Consider the following 18,905-nt stretch of genomic DNA (forward strand, 5'->3'; position numbering starts at 1 on the left):
TGTGATGAATCTGAATTTATAAAGAAACTTATTTTATATAATAATTTAATTTATAAATCATAAAATAAATAAAACAATCATTTATAAATTATACATTATAATTAAAATTAAATAATAGTGTATAAATTATTATTTAAATTTATAATTTACCATACAATGCAGGCATTGCACCCATGACCATTCATATGCTAGTAGCAATTCTCTAGCTGTTACACCACAGAGTTGGTGTGATGAAGTCCAGGGAGATGTTAAGTTTCTGTATAGAGTCAGATTCATCACACGAACCCTGTGGTATAGCAGCTAGAGAATTGCATTGGGTTTGATTCCTGCATGTGTATTATATCAAATGTATTCATGGGTTCAATTCCCACAAGGTGTAGGGGGGAGGTGTATGTGTGTGTCCATTAGCAATAAGGCATTGAATGCGTGACATTTGTCCCGTTTTTTGCTGGGACAAATATGGTCACCCTAAATCAAATAGAAGGGCCGGATGTGAATCATCACCCAGCTGTGACCAAAGGGAGGAGAGCATGACATACTGTAGGAAATATGTGTTACAACTGTGGGTGCTGCAATGCAAGATAATGGGGGCATGAGTTAAACCTATATGGTAATCACAGAACATTATTATTTCAAGTAATTTTTTCCCCATTTCCTCTTTTTGTTTCAGGTGCGTCTGTCTGGGGGGAGGTCAACTGAAGAAGGTACTGTGGAGGTGCTGGTGGAAGTTAAAAGACTTAAGAAGTGGGGTGCCATATGTGGAGAACTTTGGGGCATAAATGAAGCCATGGTTGTGTGCAGACAGCTGGGACTGGGTTTTGCCAACCATGCTCTGCAGGTAAGGGCACCACAGAGACATTAGTGCAGGAGTGGCCAACTCCACTCCTCATAAGCCACCAACAGCTCAGGTTTTCAGGATATCCCTGCTTCAGCACAGGTGGCTCAGTCAATGACTGAGCCACTGATTGAGTCACCTGTGCTGAAGCAGGGATATCCTGAAAACTTAACCTGTTGGTGTCCCGTGATGACTGGAGTTGGCCACCCTTGCACTAGAGTAACATGAATGATTTTGTGTTTAGTATTTTGTTCTGTTGTCTTGAGGCTTCTCTGAAAAGATGGTGAGTGAATGGAAAAGCCCCCTAGGTGAGGTTGCAGAGATGAATATAGTAAAGTATTGGGCGGCGGGGGAGTAACTTAAATATTGAGTCCTTTCTCCAGCAGGATTCCATTGTTTTTACGTTTCAACCACTGTTTAGTCCTATTTGTAGCTACTTTAACTCTTACTTGTCAGGCTTCATTAGTGGTGTCCAGAGAATATTGAAACCAATGTAAAAAATTGCACAGGGACCATCCCTGAACAGACGTGTTTGCACGTTGGTTGTGCTCAATTTATTTTTCTTTAATGGAAAGACAACAAGCTGCTGTTTTTCTAATGGATCGTGACTTCCACGGAAGAAATAACAACACACAGAACTCTTGGCTTTCCATTGATTAGGTCCTCATACCTCTAGAGAGAACAATAGATGGATATAAAACGCCTTTGTTCTGGTCCTTTCGTTATTTATTATGACGTGCACATGTTACTGTATTCCCCATGCCGCAGGAGACATGGTACTGGCAAGGCACACCGGGTGCTGGTGACGTGGTGATGAGTGGTGTGCGATGCTCTGGCACAGAGTTGTCTATTCAGCAGTGCCGCCATCACAGTGTAGTACACTGCCCGCGCGGGGGAGGCCGACACTCTGCCGGAGTCACCTGTACAGAGAGTAAGTTGCGCAATGATAGCGTCAAATCAATTCACTATTAACAAACAGGTCAGACGGGGGATTCCGTAATGCAATAAAATACAAATACATTTTAAGTATGACGGTGCTTGTTGAATCAGTGTTTTTGTACATAGAACACTGCACCATTAAACATTGGATGACAAATACCCACCTCCAATGGAGTTTCTATTAAATTGAGTCAAGGGATGGTATTTGTATTTTGTAACATGTTTCTTTTAGCATGTGTGATCAAGGTATTTGAGTCCAGTTTTACCTACTTGCTGTATGTCAATGACTTATTTGGTGTTGGGAGGTGTAGAAATCAGTGACATTCGGGAGCCATTACTCAATATAATTTTTGGGGGTTGGTTCTCTTGCCCTAAGCCTCCTCCGAAAACAGCAGCAAATGCATCACACCTGGAAATGAGTTTCACACGTTTGATGCAGTCATTAAAAGATGGAATTGGAAATAAATCGGTATAGCTTCAGGACAGCTGGCCCTAAATACACATGCTTTAGGCAATGAGAACCTCAGCCATATACTTACCCAATAACTTGGGCTACGATCTCATTGTAGCTCTAATTAAGGATAAAGTTCTAATAGGAAATATATTGTTCCTCTATCCTGATTCCTGTGTAATTTCCTGGTAGATGCCCCAGATCTCATTCTGAATGCCCAGCTGGTCCAGGAGACAGCCTACCTTGAAGATCGGCCTCTCAACATGCTCTACTGTGCTCAAGAGGAGGATTGCCTCCCCAAGTCAGCAGATGAGATGGACTGGCCTTATGGGCATCGCAGACTGCTGCGCTTCACGTCACGAATCCACAACATTGGGAGGGCTGACTTCACACCACGGAACGGGAGGCACACGTGGATCTGGCATGAGTGCCACAGGTATTTTAGCACAGAGAATTTGTAAGACTATGATTGAACCCCTTTAACTGCCGGGGGCACTGTAACGCGTTGTAAAACAATTCAACTACATTGAATATTCTTTCTATAACTAAAGAAAGAGGACTGAATAGGAACTTAAGGGATCTTATAGGGGCACTACAAGAAATCCTATTCTGCTTCCAAAACCCCACAGGTGGGAAAATAAAAAGGAAAAATGAAAGCACAGACCACGTGTTGTTACATTGGATTATGTGCAGTGGCGGATTTCCCATTAGGCCCGAGCCTAGAGCGGCAACATTTTGGGGCGGCAAAAATGTCCGCCCCCATATACATTTGCCGTGCTCTTGGGCCTATCGGGCCTGATGGGAAGGCACTTAGCTGTGGCGGCCGCCTCCTTGCTGCTGCCCTCCTTCTCCTTCCGAATCTCAGCATCAAAGGATGCTGCGGACGTCGCAAAAGTGACATCACGCGGCGTCTCGTTGCCATGGCAATGCGACGTCGCAGCGCCAAATTACGCAGCATTACCATGGCAACGCTGGTGACGTCTGCAGTGTCACCTGATGCTGTGGTTCCTCCGCAATATCACTAAGATACGCCTGTGCCTTTGTTGCTCGACTGCTAAAACTCTGACTCAGGCCCTCATTCTCTCCCGTCTTGATTACTGTAACCTCCTGCTGTCCGGCCTTCCTGCCTCTCACCTGTCTCCCATACAATCTATCCTTAACGCTGCTGCCAGAATCACTCTACTCTTTCCTAGATCTATCTCAGCATCTCCCCTCATGAAATCCCTCTCCTGGCTTCCAATCAAATCCCGTATCTCACACTCGATTCTCCTCCTCACTTTTAAAGCCTTACACTCTTCTGCCCCTCCTTACATCTCAGCCCTAATTTCTCGTTATATACCATCCCGACTCTTGCGTTCTTCTCAAGGATGTCTTCTCTCTACCCCCTTTGTATCTAAAGCCCTCTCCCGCCTTAAACCTTTTTCACTGACTGCCCCGCACCTCTGGAATGCCCTTCCCCTCAGTACCCCACTAGCACCCTCTCTATCCACCTTTAAGACCCACCTTAAGACCCACTTGCTTAAAGAAGCATATGAATAGCACTGTGAATAATACTGGACACATGATATAAAGCTTAGCCCCCTGCTGACGCACTTACCAGAACTCCCTCCTACTGTCTCTGTACGTTCTCCCTACCTACCAATTAGACTGTAAGCTCCTCGGAGCAGGGACTCCTCTTCCTTAATGTTACATACAATACAATACAAGCAGGGCGGCAGCAAGGAGGCGCCCGCCACAGCTAAGTGTCTAGGAGCGGTGAATTTTCACTTGCGCCGCTGATTATGTGATATAAAGCTTGTGAATAACTAACCAGGGCAGGTAATATTGACTTTGGTGTGTAGCCATTAAGATGGGCAGTAATCAACTTTATGAGTAGCATACTACTGTATTGTTTCTTTCCTGTCTGTTTTGGTTTCCTGTCCTTCATTTCACTGTATCAAATAGACCTATAGTGTTAACAGTGGAAATGTACAAGTATGTTACCTTTTGTTGTCCTTTCCTCACTAGTAAATCCAGCTCAGTGTTAATGGGACTGACTCTCAAGTGGGTGAAAACCTTGAATTCCATTGTCCTCTTCCTGCATCACAGGCAGCACAACTAGATTGTAATCTCATTGGGAAGGGGCTTATTGTGCCTTCACAGTTCTGTGTGCAGCGCTGTGTTCATTGTCAGTGCTCTATAAACACAAAGATATTATTGAAATATTTGACAGAAATTTGCCCAACTGGATGATAATGCTGAGATTTTAAAATGACAGGTTGTCCACGCATTCTGAAACAGGAATCATGTCAAAACGACTTAGTTTTAAATAGTTACTTTCAACAAATGCAGATTTAAAATTGAAAAAAAATACACCCCACCTTTTCTAACACTATGGAGGTGAGAATATTGTACGTTGCATGCACACTATCTTGTACTGTTTAGTTTAAGTTGCATACTAAGTAGTTGAGTGGTACTGTACGTTTTATTTTCTATCCTCTACGCCAGGGGTGCTCAACGCCAGTCCTCAAGACCCCCGAACAGGTCACGATTTCAGGATATCCCTGCTTCAGCACAAGTGGCTGAATCAGTCCCTGCATCAGCACATGTGGCTCAATCAGTCTCTGCTTCAGTACAGGTGGCTCAATCAGTGGTTCAGTCTTTGACTGAAGCAGGGATATCCTTAACACCTGATCTGTCTGGGGTGTTTTGAGAACTGGAGTTGAGCTCTCCTGCTCTCCGCTGGAAATCTTCCCTCATCCTACAGTATATACATTCTTTGGCTAGTGAGAAATTGAAAACACTGTTTCCGTGAGCAAAATACGGACTGGAAACATTCCCAAACCTTCCTAAGGGGGAGGACTTTATCCATGAAAGCTTATGCAAGCAAATAGATGACTGCATTCATTTTTGTATATTAAGTCGCAGTGTCTCAGCCCAAACTGCCTCTGGCTGCTGTAAAGATGTTTATATTGAGTATAATATATGTTTTTCACTGTAATAAGGATAAGTATCTTGACCTGTGCACAGGGGGAGGAACAGGCTGTGAAAAGTGGCCATGCCTATCAATGCAATGTTGGAAACTGAGGATGAAATGCCAAATAAAGCATCGAGATGAAATTCAAGGATTTTTTTCATATTGGATTTCCAAACCGACTAAGGAGCTCATGCTGAAAAGAAGAATAAAGAGTTGTAATAATGTCAAATGAGCTGCTTTTAACGAGCCCTTTCTCACAGCAGTAGCTTGTCAGTGCCAGCAGGTAACAAGGAAGCCTTCTGAAAGAGATTTCTATCATCACAGAAAGAACAGCACTAATATGTGCAGTCTCCCAGCATGCTCTATCAGAGTCACACAGCACAGGGCTGCCTGCTCCAGCTATCCTGTTACTATGGAAATACCACAAGAAGTGGTGTTATCTACAAAATGTTACTTTCCCAAGCTAACTGCTTAGGTAGAAATGGTGGGCCCTATTACCTCAGCAGCGTTACTCCATAAGACACCATGCAGCAAGGCTTTTGGGCTGTAAAAGGACCCTTTACACCCCAAGTGGGCCATATTTATACCTTACAGCCCGTTGGCCATATTTACAGCTTATCGCCCAAGTGAATGGGTTGTAAGGGGTCTTCCGGCACAGGACATGTTATATTGAGTAACACCACTTAGTAAATATGGCCCTTTATGGTTCATTCACTTGAACGGAGCTGTAAGGTGTTTACAGAGGATTTATTAAGCCGAATTAAAAAAAAATCTTCTTTGGATAAAGTCTGTGGTGTCCTATTCTCTGTTGCTAATTTAGATTATTGAGGGTATAGCAAGCTGACCCCCTGGAGCAGCAATAATCCTCTTTTCTGTATATGTGTAAGGCGTGCCGGACACCTATATTCTTGCTGTGGTGTCTTCCGGCATGAAATGTGTCTTATAGAGTGGGACTTCTTAGTAAATATGGCACTATATCTTTATTGGCTTCTGGGAACAGTCAGCCACACAAGTTAAGTTAGCACATATATGCAAAGTAACCTACAGTAGCAACATTTTTGGGGCAAAAAAAAAGCCAATGAATAATTCCTTCGTCAACAAACTATATCAAAACAGATCCGTTGATCAAATAAACCAGCTGCAGATCCCATTAAAGTGGCAAATGTCAACTTCAAAAATGTTTTTTTTTTTATTATTATTATTATTTTCTGGTGCACTGAAGATGACCGCGTTGGATATACAAATGTAAATGGCATTTAAAAAAACAAGGGAAACAAAGGAAAAAGTGCATCAAAATCACCCATCACGTTTAACTTGGCATAAGCCCTAAAAACTCTGTGTAGTCTGTTACCGCAGAATGAAATTGCTTTGTATCAACCAAATATGTATTCGACACAGCAGGGATGTTTCATTATATACCATAGGTTAACGACATGTATTTTTTTCACAGTATGGTTTTAATAAATAATATTACATTTATAATATATTTTTATGAACACTAGCTGGTTATAAATAAAAATACACAATTCTGTTTCATTTTAATTGTATCAATCAAGTATTCAGCATAAAAAAATGCGTCAAAATTAATTTAAAAAAACTGACTACGTATCTTATGTAAGAAGCTGCTTTTGATGCTGTCGATCATTCTCTTCTCCTTCATATTTTAAACTCTCTACCCTGGTTCTCATCTTACCTCTCATCGCACATTCTCTGTCCCTGTTGCTAACATGTCTAACTCCTCTGAGTGGTCTGTTGGTGTTACTCAAGGCTCTGTTCTGGGACTTCTCCTGTTCTCTCTCTACACACTATCACTTGGAGACCTCATCAACTCTTTTGGCCTCAGGTATCATCTCTATGCTGGAAATACGCAGATATATCTATCCTCACTCCTGCAATCCAGTCCCAAGTCTCTGATTGCTATATCCTCGTGGATGGAGATTGGCCGCTCTACCTTAAAATGTCTAAAACGGAGCTCCTCATATTTCCCCTAAATCTGGCCTAATATCCCCTTTTTCTATAACAGTAAACAGTACTACCATCTATCCTGTCAAAGTACGTTGCCTGTGAGTAAGATTTGATTTTTCCCTTTCCTTCTCCATTCACATTCACGGCAGGGCTAACATTTGTCACTTTTTCCTCCTTAATATTGCCAATATTCGCCCTTTCCTCTGTCAATCTACTGCTAAAACTCTAATGCATGCCCTTATCCTCTCCCGCCTGAATTACTGTAGCATTCTGCTAACAGGCCAACCTGCCTCACAACTTTCTCCTTTGCAATCTATCCAAAATTCTGCAGCTAGAATTATTTAACTTTCTCCCAACAGTCTCTGCTCATCTCCTCCTTAAATCCCTCTCCTGGCTTCACAACAAATTTCTGATCACCTACAAAGTTCTTCTCCTTACCTTCAAGGCTCTCCACTTATCTGCTCCTTCCTACATATCAGCTTTGATATACCGCTATGCCCCATGCTCGTCTCCTCTCCACCCCTTTCACCTCCCCACCTTTAAGACAAACCTTAAAACTCACCTCTTAAAGGAAGCATTCCAATAGCCTGGACTCATGGCTACTGTCCCACACCCACACTCACTCCTACCAACCATTGTGGCCAAGCACTGCCATCCACTGCACTTATTCCCTAACCTGCTGTCTCTGTAAGTCTCCCAACATACCACTTACAGTAGATTGTAAGCTCTCCGGGGCAGGGATTTCCTTTCCTATTGTCTCACTTATTGTATTATAATTCCCTGTACTGTTTTTTTTGTCTCTCTTGTAAAGTGCGAAGTACACAGTGGATGCTATATAAAGATATACATACACACATAATGCACATTTTAGGACGTTTTTTTCTACTTTTCAGCACCAAAAATGTGATCCACCATAAAAATTAAACTACTATAATCTGAGTACAATGTATCCTTCATGTTTACTATTTGTAAGCAATACATATTTTTTGGGGGGTAAAAAAGACAAACACATCCAAGAATAGGAATATTTTGGATTATAGGAACAGGAAGTGGGAACTGTTTCTGTACATTCCCTTTGTGGCTTCAAAGTGAGGTTTAAATATAGAAAACAGTTCACGTCTCCAAGCCACCCCCCAAAGTGATTAGTACGCAGCTCTCTACGTCGTACAAACCCACAATTATATATTTATTCCCGATCCATGCGTATAGTTTCCCCAAAGTTTACAGTGACCAATAACATGTTTCCATGTGTAACTGTGCAGTGGTAGCAATCGTAAATTACCAGATTGTTACTTCTGATTTTGCTCTTTCAACAAAGCTTTTGTTTATGCCTTTTTTAGGCTTAATATTTTGGGTTTGGTAATAAATAGCAGACGTGTCCCTTATAATTGTAATGTACAGTATCCTTCTTTTCAATTCATTCCTACTATAGACATTACCACAGTATTGAGGTTTTCACCCACTATGACCTGCTGACCCTCAATGGATCCAAGGTCGCTGAAGGTCACAAAGCTAGTTTTTGCTTGGAAGACACAAACTGCGGAAAAGGTACAGTATACTTTTTTTTTTTTTTTAATCTCCCATATCCACTTAGAAGGTGGCAATTGTTGTAATATGCATAAACTAGTGCAGAACCATTGTTGTTGGCTTGTAATTTTCCATTAAGGTGTTAGAGGTTTGAAAAATTAAAAGAATAGTTGGAAAAACATATTTATATTGAATTCCCATACAGGAATACAAAAGCGCTATGTGTGCGCCAACTTTGGAGAACAAGGAATAACAGTAGGTTGCTGGGACACATATCAACATGATATTGACTGCCAATGGGTGGATATCACCGATGTACGTCCTGGAAACTATATATTCCAGGTAAGCCAAATGTGTTTTACTATATATGAATTTGTTACATGATCTGTTCATAGATTTAAGTTACACGTACAGTACTACACAACGGAGGGAAAAACTTGCTAACCCATTGCTTATATAGAGGGTAATAAATAGTTTTTCGTATTCGTTTTCATCTTAGGTCAAATAAATTAGACCAGGGGAGCTCAACTCCATCCTCAAGTCCCCCCAACAGGTCAGGTTTTCAGCATATATCCCAGCTTCAGCACAGCAGGTGCAGAAGCCTCTGATTGGGCCACCTGTGTTGAAGCAGGGACTGATTGAGTCACCTTGAGCCGAAGCAGGGATATCCTGAAACCCTGACCTGTTGGGGGGTGGGGGGCTTGAGGACTGGAGTTGAGGGGGGGTGGGGGGCTTGAGGACTGGAGTTGAGCTCCCCTGAGTTTTACACAAACCCTATGTTACTAGCTCTGAATCCAATCTCACGTTATTCTGTGCAAGTCTATAGTTATTACCCAGCATGTCACAAAGAAAGTTACGTGACATCTTGTAGCAGTTTGATAAATAACTAACATATTAAGTGAGTACTGTACATGTTGTCCTGCTGCAGAGGTCTAAGGGTTACAAACATATCTGTTCATTCTGTACATGCGGTAGATTTAGTAAAAATCGAGTGTGAATTAGCTACAGTAGTGATGAATCTGTGTAATTTCTCTTTTAGGTTGCTGTCCAGATGTTTAATTCTGGCCCTTTCTATTAACAACAGTTGCATGCCATTGTACAAATAATAATAATATGAATATTGTATCACTACGTCAGTTTCTCTTTATACCAAGGTGGTGATAAATCCCAAATTTGAAGTGTCAGAGTCAGATTTCACCAACAATGTGATGAAATGTCGGTGTAAGTACGATGGTCATCGCATCTGGATGCACAACTGTCACACAGGTAACACAAGTTAACAATAAGCCAGTATTTGGTGCAAATGCATTGTACAGTAACTCACCAAGAGAAAGCCTGTATGCTCCTCACTGGGAGGAGGCTAAAACAATGGCTTGCAAAGAGGGATAGAAAAAGAAATGTATTATGCAGCAAAAAAGCTAGATCAAACCTATTTTAAGATCATTTGTTAGGATTTACATACAATTTGGCAGAACACAATGGTCATTATTCAAACACCCGTCACTGCTCTGTATGCCAGATAGTACAATGTGTCACAGTACATGCAGATGTATCACCCAAAGAGTTTACAATCCAACAGGGATTACAGGAAACTAGTGATATGCTTTATGTTTATGGTCACACAGGTTTGATCATAACCCACAGTACAGAACAGGGCCCAACACTGGGCTTTTTTGTTTTGCCCCAATTTGTAATTGAGAGCTACTGTACTGTACATTACCATCTAAAAATCATTTTTCAAATCTTGTGTCGTAGCCTGTTACATATCTCTAAGGCCTCTTGCAAGTCATTAAAACCACCGACCCATGGAGATTTATTTTGTAATAAAATTAAACCATTCAACACCTTATGTACCCTTTGTTTCTGATACGTTTAATAGCTTTTCAAACTTCTAAAAGCACAACCAACTCCATGCAATATGCCATATTGTTTTGTAAGAGGCGGCCTATAGAACAATACCTAAGTGAGTGATGCAGTCATTCTCAATGCTTCATCACAGAACAGTCACAATGAAAGAAATTCTATTAGCCACCTCACCCCCCATAAAAATAGGGGTTGCTTGATAGATTATAGATAGCAGATGATGGCTAGTTCTCTGAAAGTTGAGTCTCTGAAAGTTAGACAAGGTTGAATCCCTTATATGCATGAAGCTATGCATACGATATGTCAGATAGACAAAAGATCTTAAGTACTTGTAAAGAAATACACTTAGAATAAGATATACCTAAGTTTGCAATATTTTGTGTATAAGAGACTAGTTGAGAGCAAAGTTAGTTACAGTCATCAGGGAGGAGTCATCATCAGAGAGGTTACGAGAGCCGCCATCTGAAGACCTCATGTCATCAAAGATGAGAATACCATATGTCTGTAAGTACAGTAGATTTGAAGAATAAAACTTCTTTATCTGCCAAAATGTAAGTGCTGAAATGTACCATAAGAATCCCGGAAGAAGAAAAGAGATCAGAACCTCCAACAAAATGTATTCAATACCAAAATCTCGGAAATGATGAGACAGCTGGAGTTTTGGAACAATTGTAAGATTGTAAGCTCTTCGGGGCAAGGATTTCCTTTCCTATTGTCTGATTTTTGCTGCACTTATTGTATTATAATTCCCTGTACTGTATTCTTTGTGAAGCGCTGAGTACACTTTTGGCGCTATATAAATAAAGACATACAATACTATACAATACAACAATGATCAAGATTAAAGAGGAATGGCAGTGCAAAATATACATAATGATAAGGCCTATGGGTGTGTCAGATGAGGCTGTTTGATTTCAGGTTCAAGGCCTTGGGTCTTTTGGTTATAAGAGTGGTAGAAATTGAGAATAAACAGGAAGAAAGCTATAAATGAGGGCAAAGAGAGAAAAGGGTTGTACATTTAAGTGTGTGTATTATATACGTGTGTATAGCTGCCTGGGAGTAGATTTACTGGCTATGCATTTTGACCCAGGCCGTGCTGAAAAGCTGTGTAATGCGGCAGGCATAAGCTTATAGGGGTCCATGTCGAAATGATTTGAAGCAAAAGGTGACACTGTGTGCTCATTTGCATGTCATTTCCCAGAATCCCTTGCTGCAGTGGAAGCACTGTATGCTAAGAGATAATGGGGAAAGGCAGGGTTGCCGACCTGTCTGAAACATGCGAGTGTGCTCGCCAGTGATATTTTCATTTGCGATATTACAACAGATATAATATATGCCGCACATCTAGGCATTGATATCTGGTATAAGTAGGCACTCTGTTTTAGTAAAAAAAAATCTGTTTTTATTTAACTTTAAAAAAAAATAAAAAAAAATATGTGTTAATGTTAAACAATTGACAAATGTTGGAATTCCAGCTCTTACCTGGGCACTTTTTTTTTAAAGTTTCTATACTTCCATTGGGTTCCCTTAATATCCTATCTATGACTGGTTTGTTACAAGAGGTCTAATTCAATAAGAAATGATGCTTACTTTTATGTTTAACGGTTTTTAACTGGAAGTGCAATTTGACCAGTGTTTTTTTTGTTGTTGGTGTTTTTCAGTTCAAATCTAAAACCGGAATCACTAAGTACTGTATAAGGCAATTTTCCCCCTATAATGGACATCTCTACTGGTCATCGCACATACAGTATCTGCTTGTATTTCAGGGTTAAGATGATATCGACTAATTTCATTGTTTCTATTTTTTGCCAGGTGATGCATTCAGGGCAGACTTGGAAGAAACATTTGAGCACCAACAAAGACTCTTTAATAACCTGGTATAAACATGGTTAGGCTACAGGGATACACTAGAGCAGCGTCCGACAACCCACAAAACAGTTCTGCTCTTTACACTACAACCTCAGACTGCTAAGAACATTTAGGTACCCTCGAACTGGACCAGGTGTTTAATCAGGCCATGGTTTGAACGTGGCACCATCGGATCATCAATTTGCTCAGGATCTCATGAGGCCCTCTCCTCGGTATAGACATAGGCATACTTTCTCAAAAGATATACTGTAGCCTCCTCTTCACGTCCAGCGGAAAAATAGCACTCTTTGACTGTATCCCATTTACCATGTATCCAAACTCAGGAAGGGACGACGATTAAAAACTGTGACATCAGAATTCTACTACAGTGGATTACTTTCCTCGTGGTAGCTTTGGAGAGCAACATGTGCTAGTAAAAACCTTCATTTGTTTAAGAATTTGATTTATGTTTATTTATATGTATTATACAGCACAAACAATTGCATTGGAACTGGAAATAGTATTTTTTTTTTTTTAAAGCACCAAATCAGAGTAATTTAAGAATCATCAATTAGGTAGTGCCTTGTATTGATTGGAAAATGGGGATAAAAAATGCATTACATGCTGCAACTCTGCAGTGATCTCTAATTTCGGTCAATAAGCAAGCACAAGCTGTATTTGACAGATTCGTTGTTGGTTGTGATATCTTTATAATTCTTCTTGGATTCAATTATAGTGTACAGACCTATAAAACCTCCCAGGTCAGATATAATCTACAGCAGGGGTAGCCAATTCCAGACCTCAAGGGCTAAATCAGTGGCTCAGTCTTCCACCGAGCGCCTGATTGACCACCTGTGCTGATGCAGGAATATGCTGAAAACCTGACCTGTAGGTAGCCCTTGAAGACTGGATTTGGCTACTCTCATGTTGGTCCTTTAAAAGGTATCCCCACCTTCATTGAACTTAGATTTCTCCAGAACCAATATGGTTACTAGTAATTTGACAGGAAATGTAACTTTCAGAATGTGTTTTACTTTTACTGTTATATCAGGGGGGGGGGGGGGACATGACATTACCTAAAACAGGAATGGACATTATGTTCCCCAAGTTAACATTGGATCCTAAACATTCTTTGTAGATACATTATGGTATTAATGTGACGTTAAAGGGGGGGGATCCCTCCTAGGACCAAAATGAACTGATTCCAGTGACATGTTTAAGAGGTCTCATATGGGTAATTGATATCTTTTGTACCAACAACTGACACCTACAGTACACTGTAAGTATTTGTCGAGTATTTTTTAAAGTTAGACTTGGGAGTAGTTTGATTTCCCCTGGCTGCTCCCTTCTGTGGGATCAACAAGTGCTTATTTGTATTGGTTCTCTGATAAGGACAGGGAGGGATAAAGGTAAAGAAAACACTTGATTGACAAACACTTTCCCATTTAGAGGCCTCTAAGAAATTAAACTGGTTAACTGTAGGTTTGCACCTTTTATGTTAGTCTTGTGGATCTGTGCCTAAAATGGTAATCCCTGGACCACCAGTGATCTGCAAGTACTTTAGTGGTGGTACCTTAAGCCTTCACAGCCGGCTATGTCCGGCACTCTGTGTAAGTTCTCTCAGTACTAAAGACTGATTTTTAAATAAAGGCACAGTATTTTTTATTTTTTTGTTATATACATATGTATATATTAACAAAATTAAGTGTAAGCATGTTAAACGTTTATTAACACCTAAGGGGTCCACAATGTGGAAAAGTGTAAGAACCCCTAATGTAGATGATTGTGTGGTGGCAAAAGGTTTTATTCCTCATTAAATGAATGGTCATTCCTTAGCACTCATCTACAGTCAATATAAGTCACACAAAATATGTAACATGAGACTGAGGAGCTGCGACTAAAAGAGCAAAGCAATTTCTTACTGCATACGTCTGAGGAAGAACAAGGGCACCATCAATGCCCTAAACATTTACTCAACAATGGTTTTGACTACGTTGATTCTTTTCCTGGTCCAATATCTGCATCATGCTGCTTTTATATCACTATCTAAACAATTTAATCCATATGATGCTATCTACTCTAGGCGAACAATTTCTTAATGGGTTGGTTTAATGATGATGGTTTATATAAATATTCATCCAACTGTATCACTTAATCTATAATGTAGACATTGTAACAACATTGTGCAAAGTCATCTTTTTCAGTTGTTTAACAATTCAGCTAATTATTTTCAGACAATTATGGTGCAGATAAGGGGACAACGAACGCAATCTACCTATAGGAAAAAAAATATTTGCATGGCTACAGTATATCTGAAAAATATGTCCATAATTGCTACTAAAAAAACATTTCAAATATGTCTCCATCCACTCAAGGGACGTAACTGCTTTTTTGGCAAGAGGTAGAACCAGGGACATGTTGTTTTAGGCAGCTGTTCAGTGGCGATTTAGTTGAAGGAGGATTAACGGAAAGGCAAATGAATTTATTGGCAGAACGCACAGTTTGAAAAAGGAAAGCAAACCACCACATCCCAGACAGAAAGTGAACATTTACAGATCTTTCCCCCCCAAATTCTTTAGATGATCAGCATTCCTGAAATTGTTCAACAGTAAAGAAGCCAATACAAAACAGAAGCCCTTTTACATAAATGTTACACCTTTAGATTCATAAATTGACCTTTTTCTTTTAGTTGCTTTTTCCATCTTAAGTGGAGCCAAGTTTCGCCAGACATTTTTTATAAAAACAGTCTAGTTACAGTATTATTTCATTACCCTTTCCCTGTTCCTTCTTAGAGAACAAATTGCATTTACAAGAACATTAAACTATTTTACATGGTGTTGTTTAAAGGACAGTATACATTTGAGAATCCAATATAGGGAGATGTTATTGAATTAGCTTTTCGCGGAGTCCACAGTTACAACTGTAACCCTCCCTGCCCGGCTCCTACGGAGTTTACATTGGATAGTCACTGTATTTGGCTTCCTCAATGTATTACCTTATCAGGGTGCTGGGTCTGTGCCGCTGAGCGGTGATGGAGAAAGGATGGGCGCTAGGATCTTTGTAGTTATGAACAAGATTGAGTTTATTTGCATGTTATTAGAATCAAGACTTCCCCAGATGCATTACTGCATTCCTGGAGAGGCAGTGTCTTGGAACATTTGCAGTAGTTGCTATGGCATACAAGATAGCTTATTCATCGTGGTACATACTTTCAGAATACCTTCTGGGTCCCTTCTTGGATTACCCCTTTATATCTTTGATCAGAGGCCTTAGTTCTATATCTTGCGCTGACCATCCTTTTGGTAGTACTTCAGTGCTGGGATGGCAGATGGGGTCCCTTTCTGTTGGACCCCACCTTACACTCCCCTGGGATGCTCACATAGGGAGGGTGTTCAAGAGTACAAGTTACTATTCTTCCATGAGTCTCAAGGCTACCAGTTGAGGTAACCCCTAGGGGACACAGGCCTCCCTGCTGGAAGCCTGTACTTCTGTGCCTCATACTACTAGGAAGCCTGACTACAAAGGCACTTCCCTAAGAAAATAAGAACAGGGCCACATACCCTTTCCTAACTATTTACAGTGGTATATACATTGTGAGACCCCTCTGCTTCTCTCCTCCGGGGACCTGAGGGTGGAGCTCTTTTCCCCTCCTATTTATATCCACTCTGGTCGCTGTCTCCAGGCAGAAAAGGGGCAGAGCTTAATCCCTGCTGAGTCTCCCTAGACCAGAGGTGGGCAACCTATTTTTCAATGTAGCCACAGGTGTGGCGAATGAGAAGTGAAAATCACCACACCATGTAAGAAATTAAGTTGCTCAATCAACATTTAAAACAACACACACTGTTCGTCTGCTTCATTCACCTCAGCACTATCACCTGCTACTGCTTCCCTCACCTCAGCACTATCACCTGCTACTGGTTCACTTCGGTTTTTAATCACCCACAGGGAGAAATTGGAAAAATGTTAAAAATAAATAACAGTTCAACGTCGGGGCTAAACTCTAACTGAAGGCAGAGGGGAGTATTGGATGGCTGTGCTGCTTCACTCACCTCAGTATTGGATGGCTGTGCTGCGTCACTCACCTCAGTATTGGATGGCTGTGCTGCTTCACTCACCTCAGTATTGGATGGCTGTGCTGCTTCACTCACCTCAGTATTGGATGGCTGTGCTGCGTCACTCACCTCAGTATTGGATGGCTGTGCTGCGTCACTCACCTCACTATTGGATGTCTGTGCTGCGTCACTCACCTCAGTATTGGATGGCTGTGCTGCGTCCCTCACCTCAGTATTGGATGGCTGTGCTGCGTCACCTCAGTATTGGATGGCTGTGCTGCGTCACTCACCTCAGTATTGGATGGTTGTGCTGCGTCACTCACCTCAGTATTGGATGGCGGTGCTGCGTCACTCACCTCAGTATTGGATGGCTGTGCTGCTTCACTCACCTCAGTATTGGATGGCTGTGCTGCGTCACTCACCTCAGTATTGGATGGCTGTGCTGCGTCACTCACCTCAGTATTGGATGGCTGTGCTGCGTCACTCACCTCAGTACTGGATGTCTGTGCTGCGTCACTCACCTCAGTATTGGATGGCAGTGCTGCGTCACTCACCTCAGTATTGGATGGCTGTGCTGCGTCACCTCAGTATTGGATGGCTGTGCTGCGTCACCTCAGTATTGGATGGCTGTGCTGCGTCACTCACCTCAGTATTGGATGGCGGTGCTGCGTCACCTCAGTATTGGATGGCTGTGCTGCGTCACTCACCTCAGTATTGGATGGCTGTGCTGCGTCACTCACCTCAGTATTGGATGGCGGTGCTGCGTCACTCACCTCAGTTTTGGATGGCTGTGCTGCGTCACCTCAGTATTGGATGGCTGTTGCTGCGTCACTCACCTCAGTATTAGATGGCTGTGCTGCGTCACTCACCTCAGTATTGGATGGCTGTGCTGCGTCACCTCAGTATTGGATGGCTGTGCTGCGTCACTCACCTCAGTATTGGATGGCTGTGCTGCGTCACTCACCTCAGTACTGGATGTCTGTGCTGCGTCACTCACCTCAGTATTGGATGGCGGTGCTGCGTCACTCACCTCAGTATTGGATGGCGGTGCTGCGTCACTCACCTCAGTTTTGGATGGCTGTGCTGCGTCACCTCAGTATTGGATGGCTGTTGCTGCGTCACTCACCTCAGTATTGGATGGCTGTGCTGCGTCACTCACCTCAGTTTTGGATGGCTGTGCTGCGTCACCTCAGTATTGGATGGCTGTTGCTGCGTCACTCACCTCAGTATTAGATGGCTGTGCTGCGTCACTCACCTCAGTATTGGATGGCTGTGCTGCGTCAATGACTCATTCAGAAAGCGGAAAAAAGCACACGCCGTCAGGAAAAAGTTTATTTTACTATGGGAGCTGCAAACTCAAATTCGCCACATGTGGCGATTCGCGACAAGGTTGCCCACCTCGGCCCTAGACCAAGTGTCCAACTCAGCATGTTCTAGAAACAGGGTGTAACCAGGGCCCTGTCTGGTTACTTCACAACATACTGTCAGATAAGGCATTGCTCGGAGTTAACTCCAAAAGTCCCTTTTAACCCCTTTAATCCATATGGTAACAGCAGAGGGAGGGTTACACAACCCAACATTCCGCCCCCCAAACAGACACTGGAGGGGGTAATTCTTTAACCTACGTTAGTGCCAATAAGGGCACTACTGCACAGAAACCACTATTAAAGTAAAAGGGTGTTCTGTGTCCAGATCAGCACGGTCCCAAGCGAATGAATAAGCCCCTGAAAGTGAAATGCAATGGTAAAATAGAAAACTATACTGATCAAAAGTGAAGAGTGAAACCTTCCAATTTACATTCATTAAAGTATAGTCGTTACACTTTGGTAATGAGAATTCGCCTATATCAGAGAGCAATGTCTAAGTGCCCATGTGTTTTTGTACATTTTACATAGGTTTTGAAAGCACTGGTGACATTGTACTGCTCTAATGGTAAACTGGATAAACTGAATTACCACAAACATACCATATTTATCAGATACACAGCCCTTTGCAAAAGCACACGTGCAACTTTGTCTCCATTTTTTATTTTTTACAGAATTGGTGAGCAACACTTTTTAAAGAGCAATGCTTATTGGTCAGGCTTAAAATATCAAAATCAAAACACACACATTTTATTAAACAGAGCCAAAGAGTAAAACTGTAAACTCGTCCATATTCCCTACCACGCACTAATCAGACTCTCCCCAGCATTAACTCATTTAAAGACTCCCCGAAAACTCAACTTTTCATGGAAGCCTATCTGCCATGTCCCTAACATCCAACTCCTCCCTCCAACCACATTGGGACTACTATAGCTCCGCTCCTGGACCAATCTCCACGCTAACTCCCTCCTAACATCCAACTCCCCCCCTCCAATCCAATTGGGACTAGCTTTATGGCTGGACCAATCTCCATGCTGACCTCCACACAATGAAACCTTAATGGGATTAGCGGAGCAGCTGAACCATACTCCATCCTAATGTATAC

At 41.7% G+C, this 18,905-nt stretch overlaps 1 protein-coding gene across 1 annotated transcript in view; it reads left to right on the top strand.

The window, feature by feature from the left end:
- Positions 1 to 13,981, top strand: part of LOXL4 (lysyl oxidase like 4) — a 33,519-nt gene extending 19,538 nt beyond the window's left edge. Inside the window, exons 9-15 of the mRNA XM_075612340.1 lie at positions 671 to 838; positions 1,604 to 1,766; positions 2,418 to 2,661; positions 8,579 to 8,694; positions 8,879 to 9,015; positions 9,828 to 9,939; positions 12,349 to 13,981. Of these exons, the coding sequence (XP_075468455.1) occupies positions 671 to 838; positions 1,604 to 1,766; positions 2,418 to 2,661; positions 8,579 to 8,694; positions 8,879 to 9,015; positions 9,828 to 9,939; positions 12,349 to 12,419 (1,011 nt within the window). The 3' untranslated portion in view covers positions 12,420 to 13,981. The remainder of the gene's footprint in view (positions 1 to 670; positions 839 to 1,603; positions 1,767 to 2,417; positions 2,662 to 8,578; positions 8,695 to 8,878; positions 9,016 to 9,827; positions 9,940 to 12,348) is intronic.
- Positions 13,982 to 18,905: the final 4,924 nt, after the last annotated feature.

Source organism: Ascaphus truei, chromosome 8 (assembly GCF_040206685.1).
Source record: "Ascaphus truei isolate aAscTru1 chromosome 8, aAscTru1.hap1, whole genome shotgun sequence".
In the NCBI taxonomy this organism is placed as follows: domain Eukaryota; kingdom Metazoa; phylum Chordata; class Amphibia; order Anura; family Ascaphidae; genus Ascaphus; species Ascaphus truei.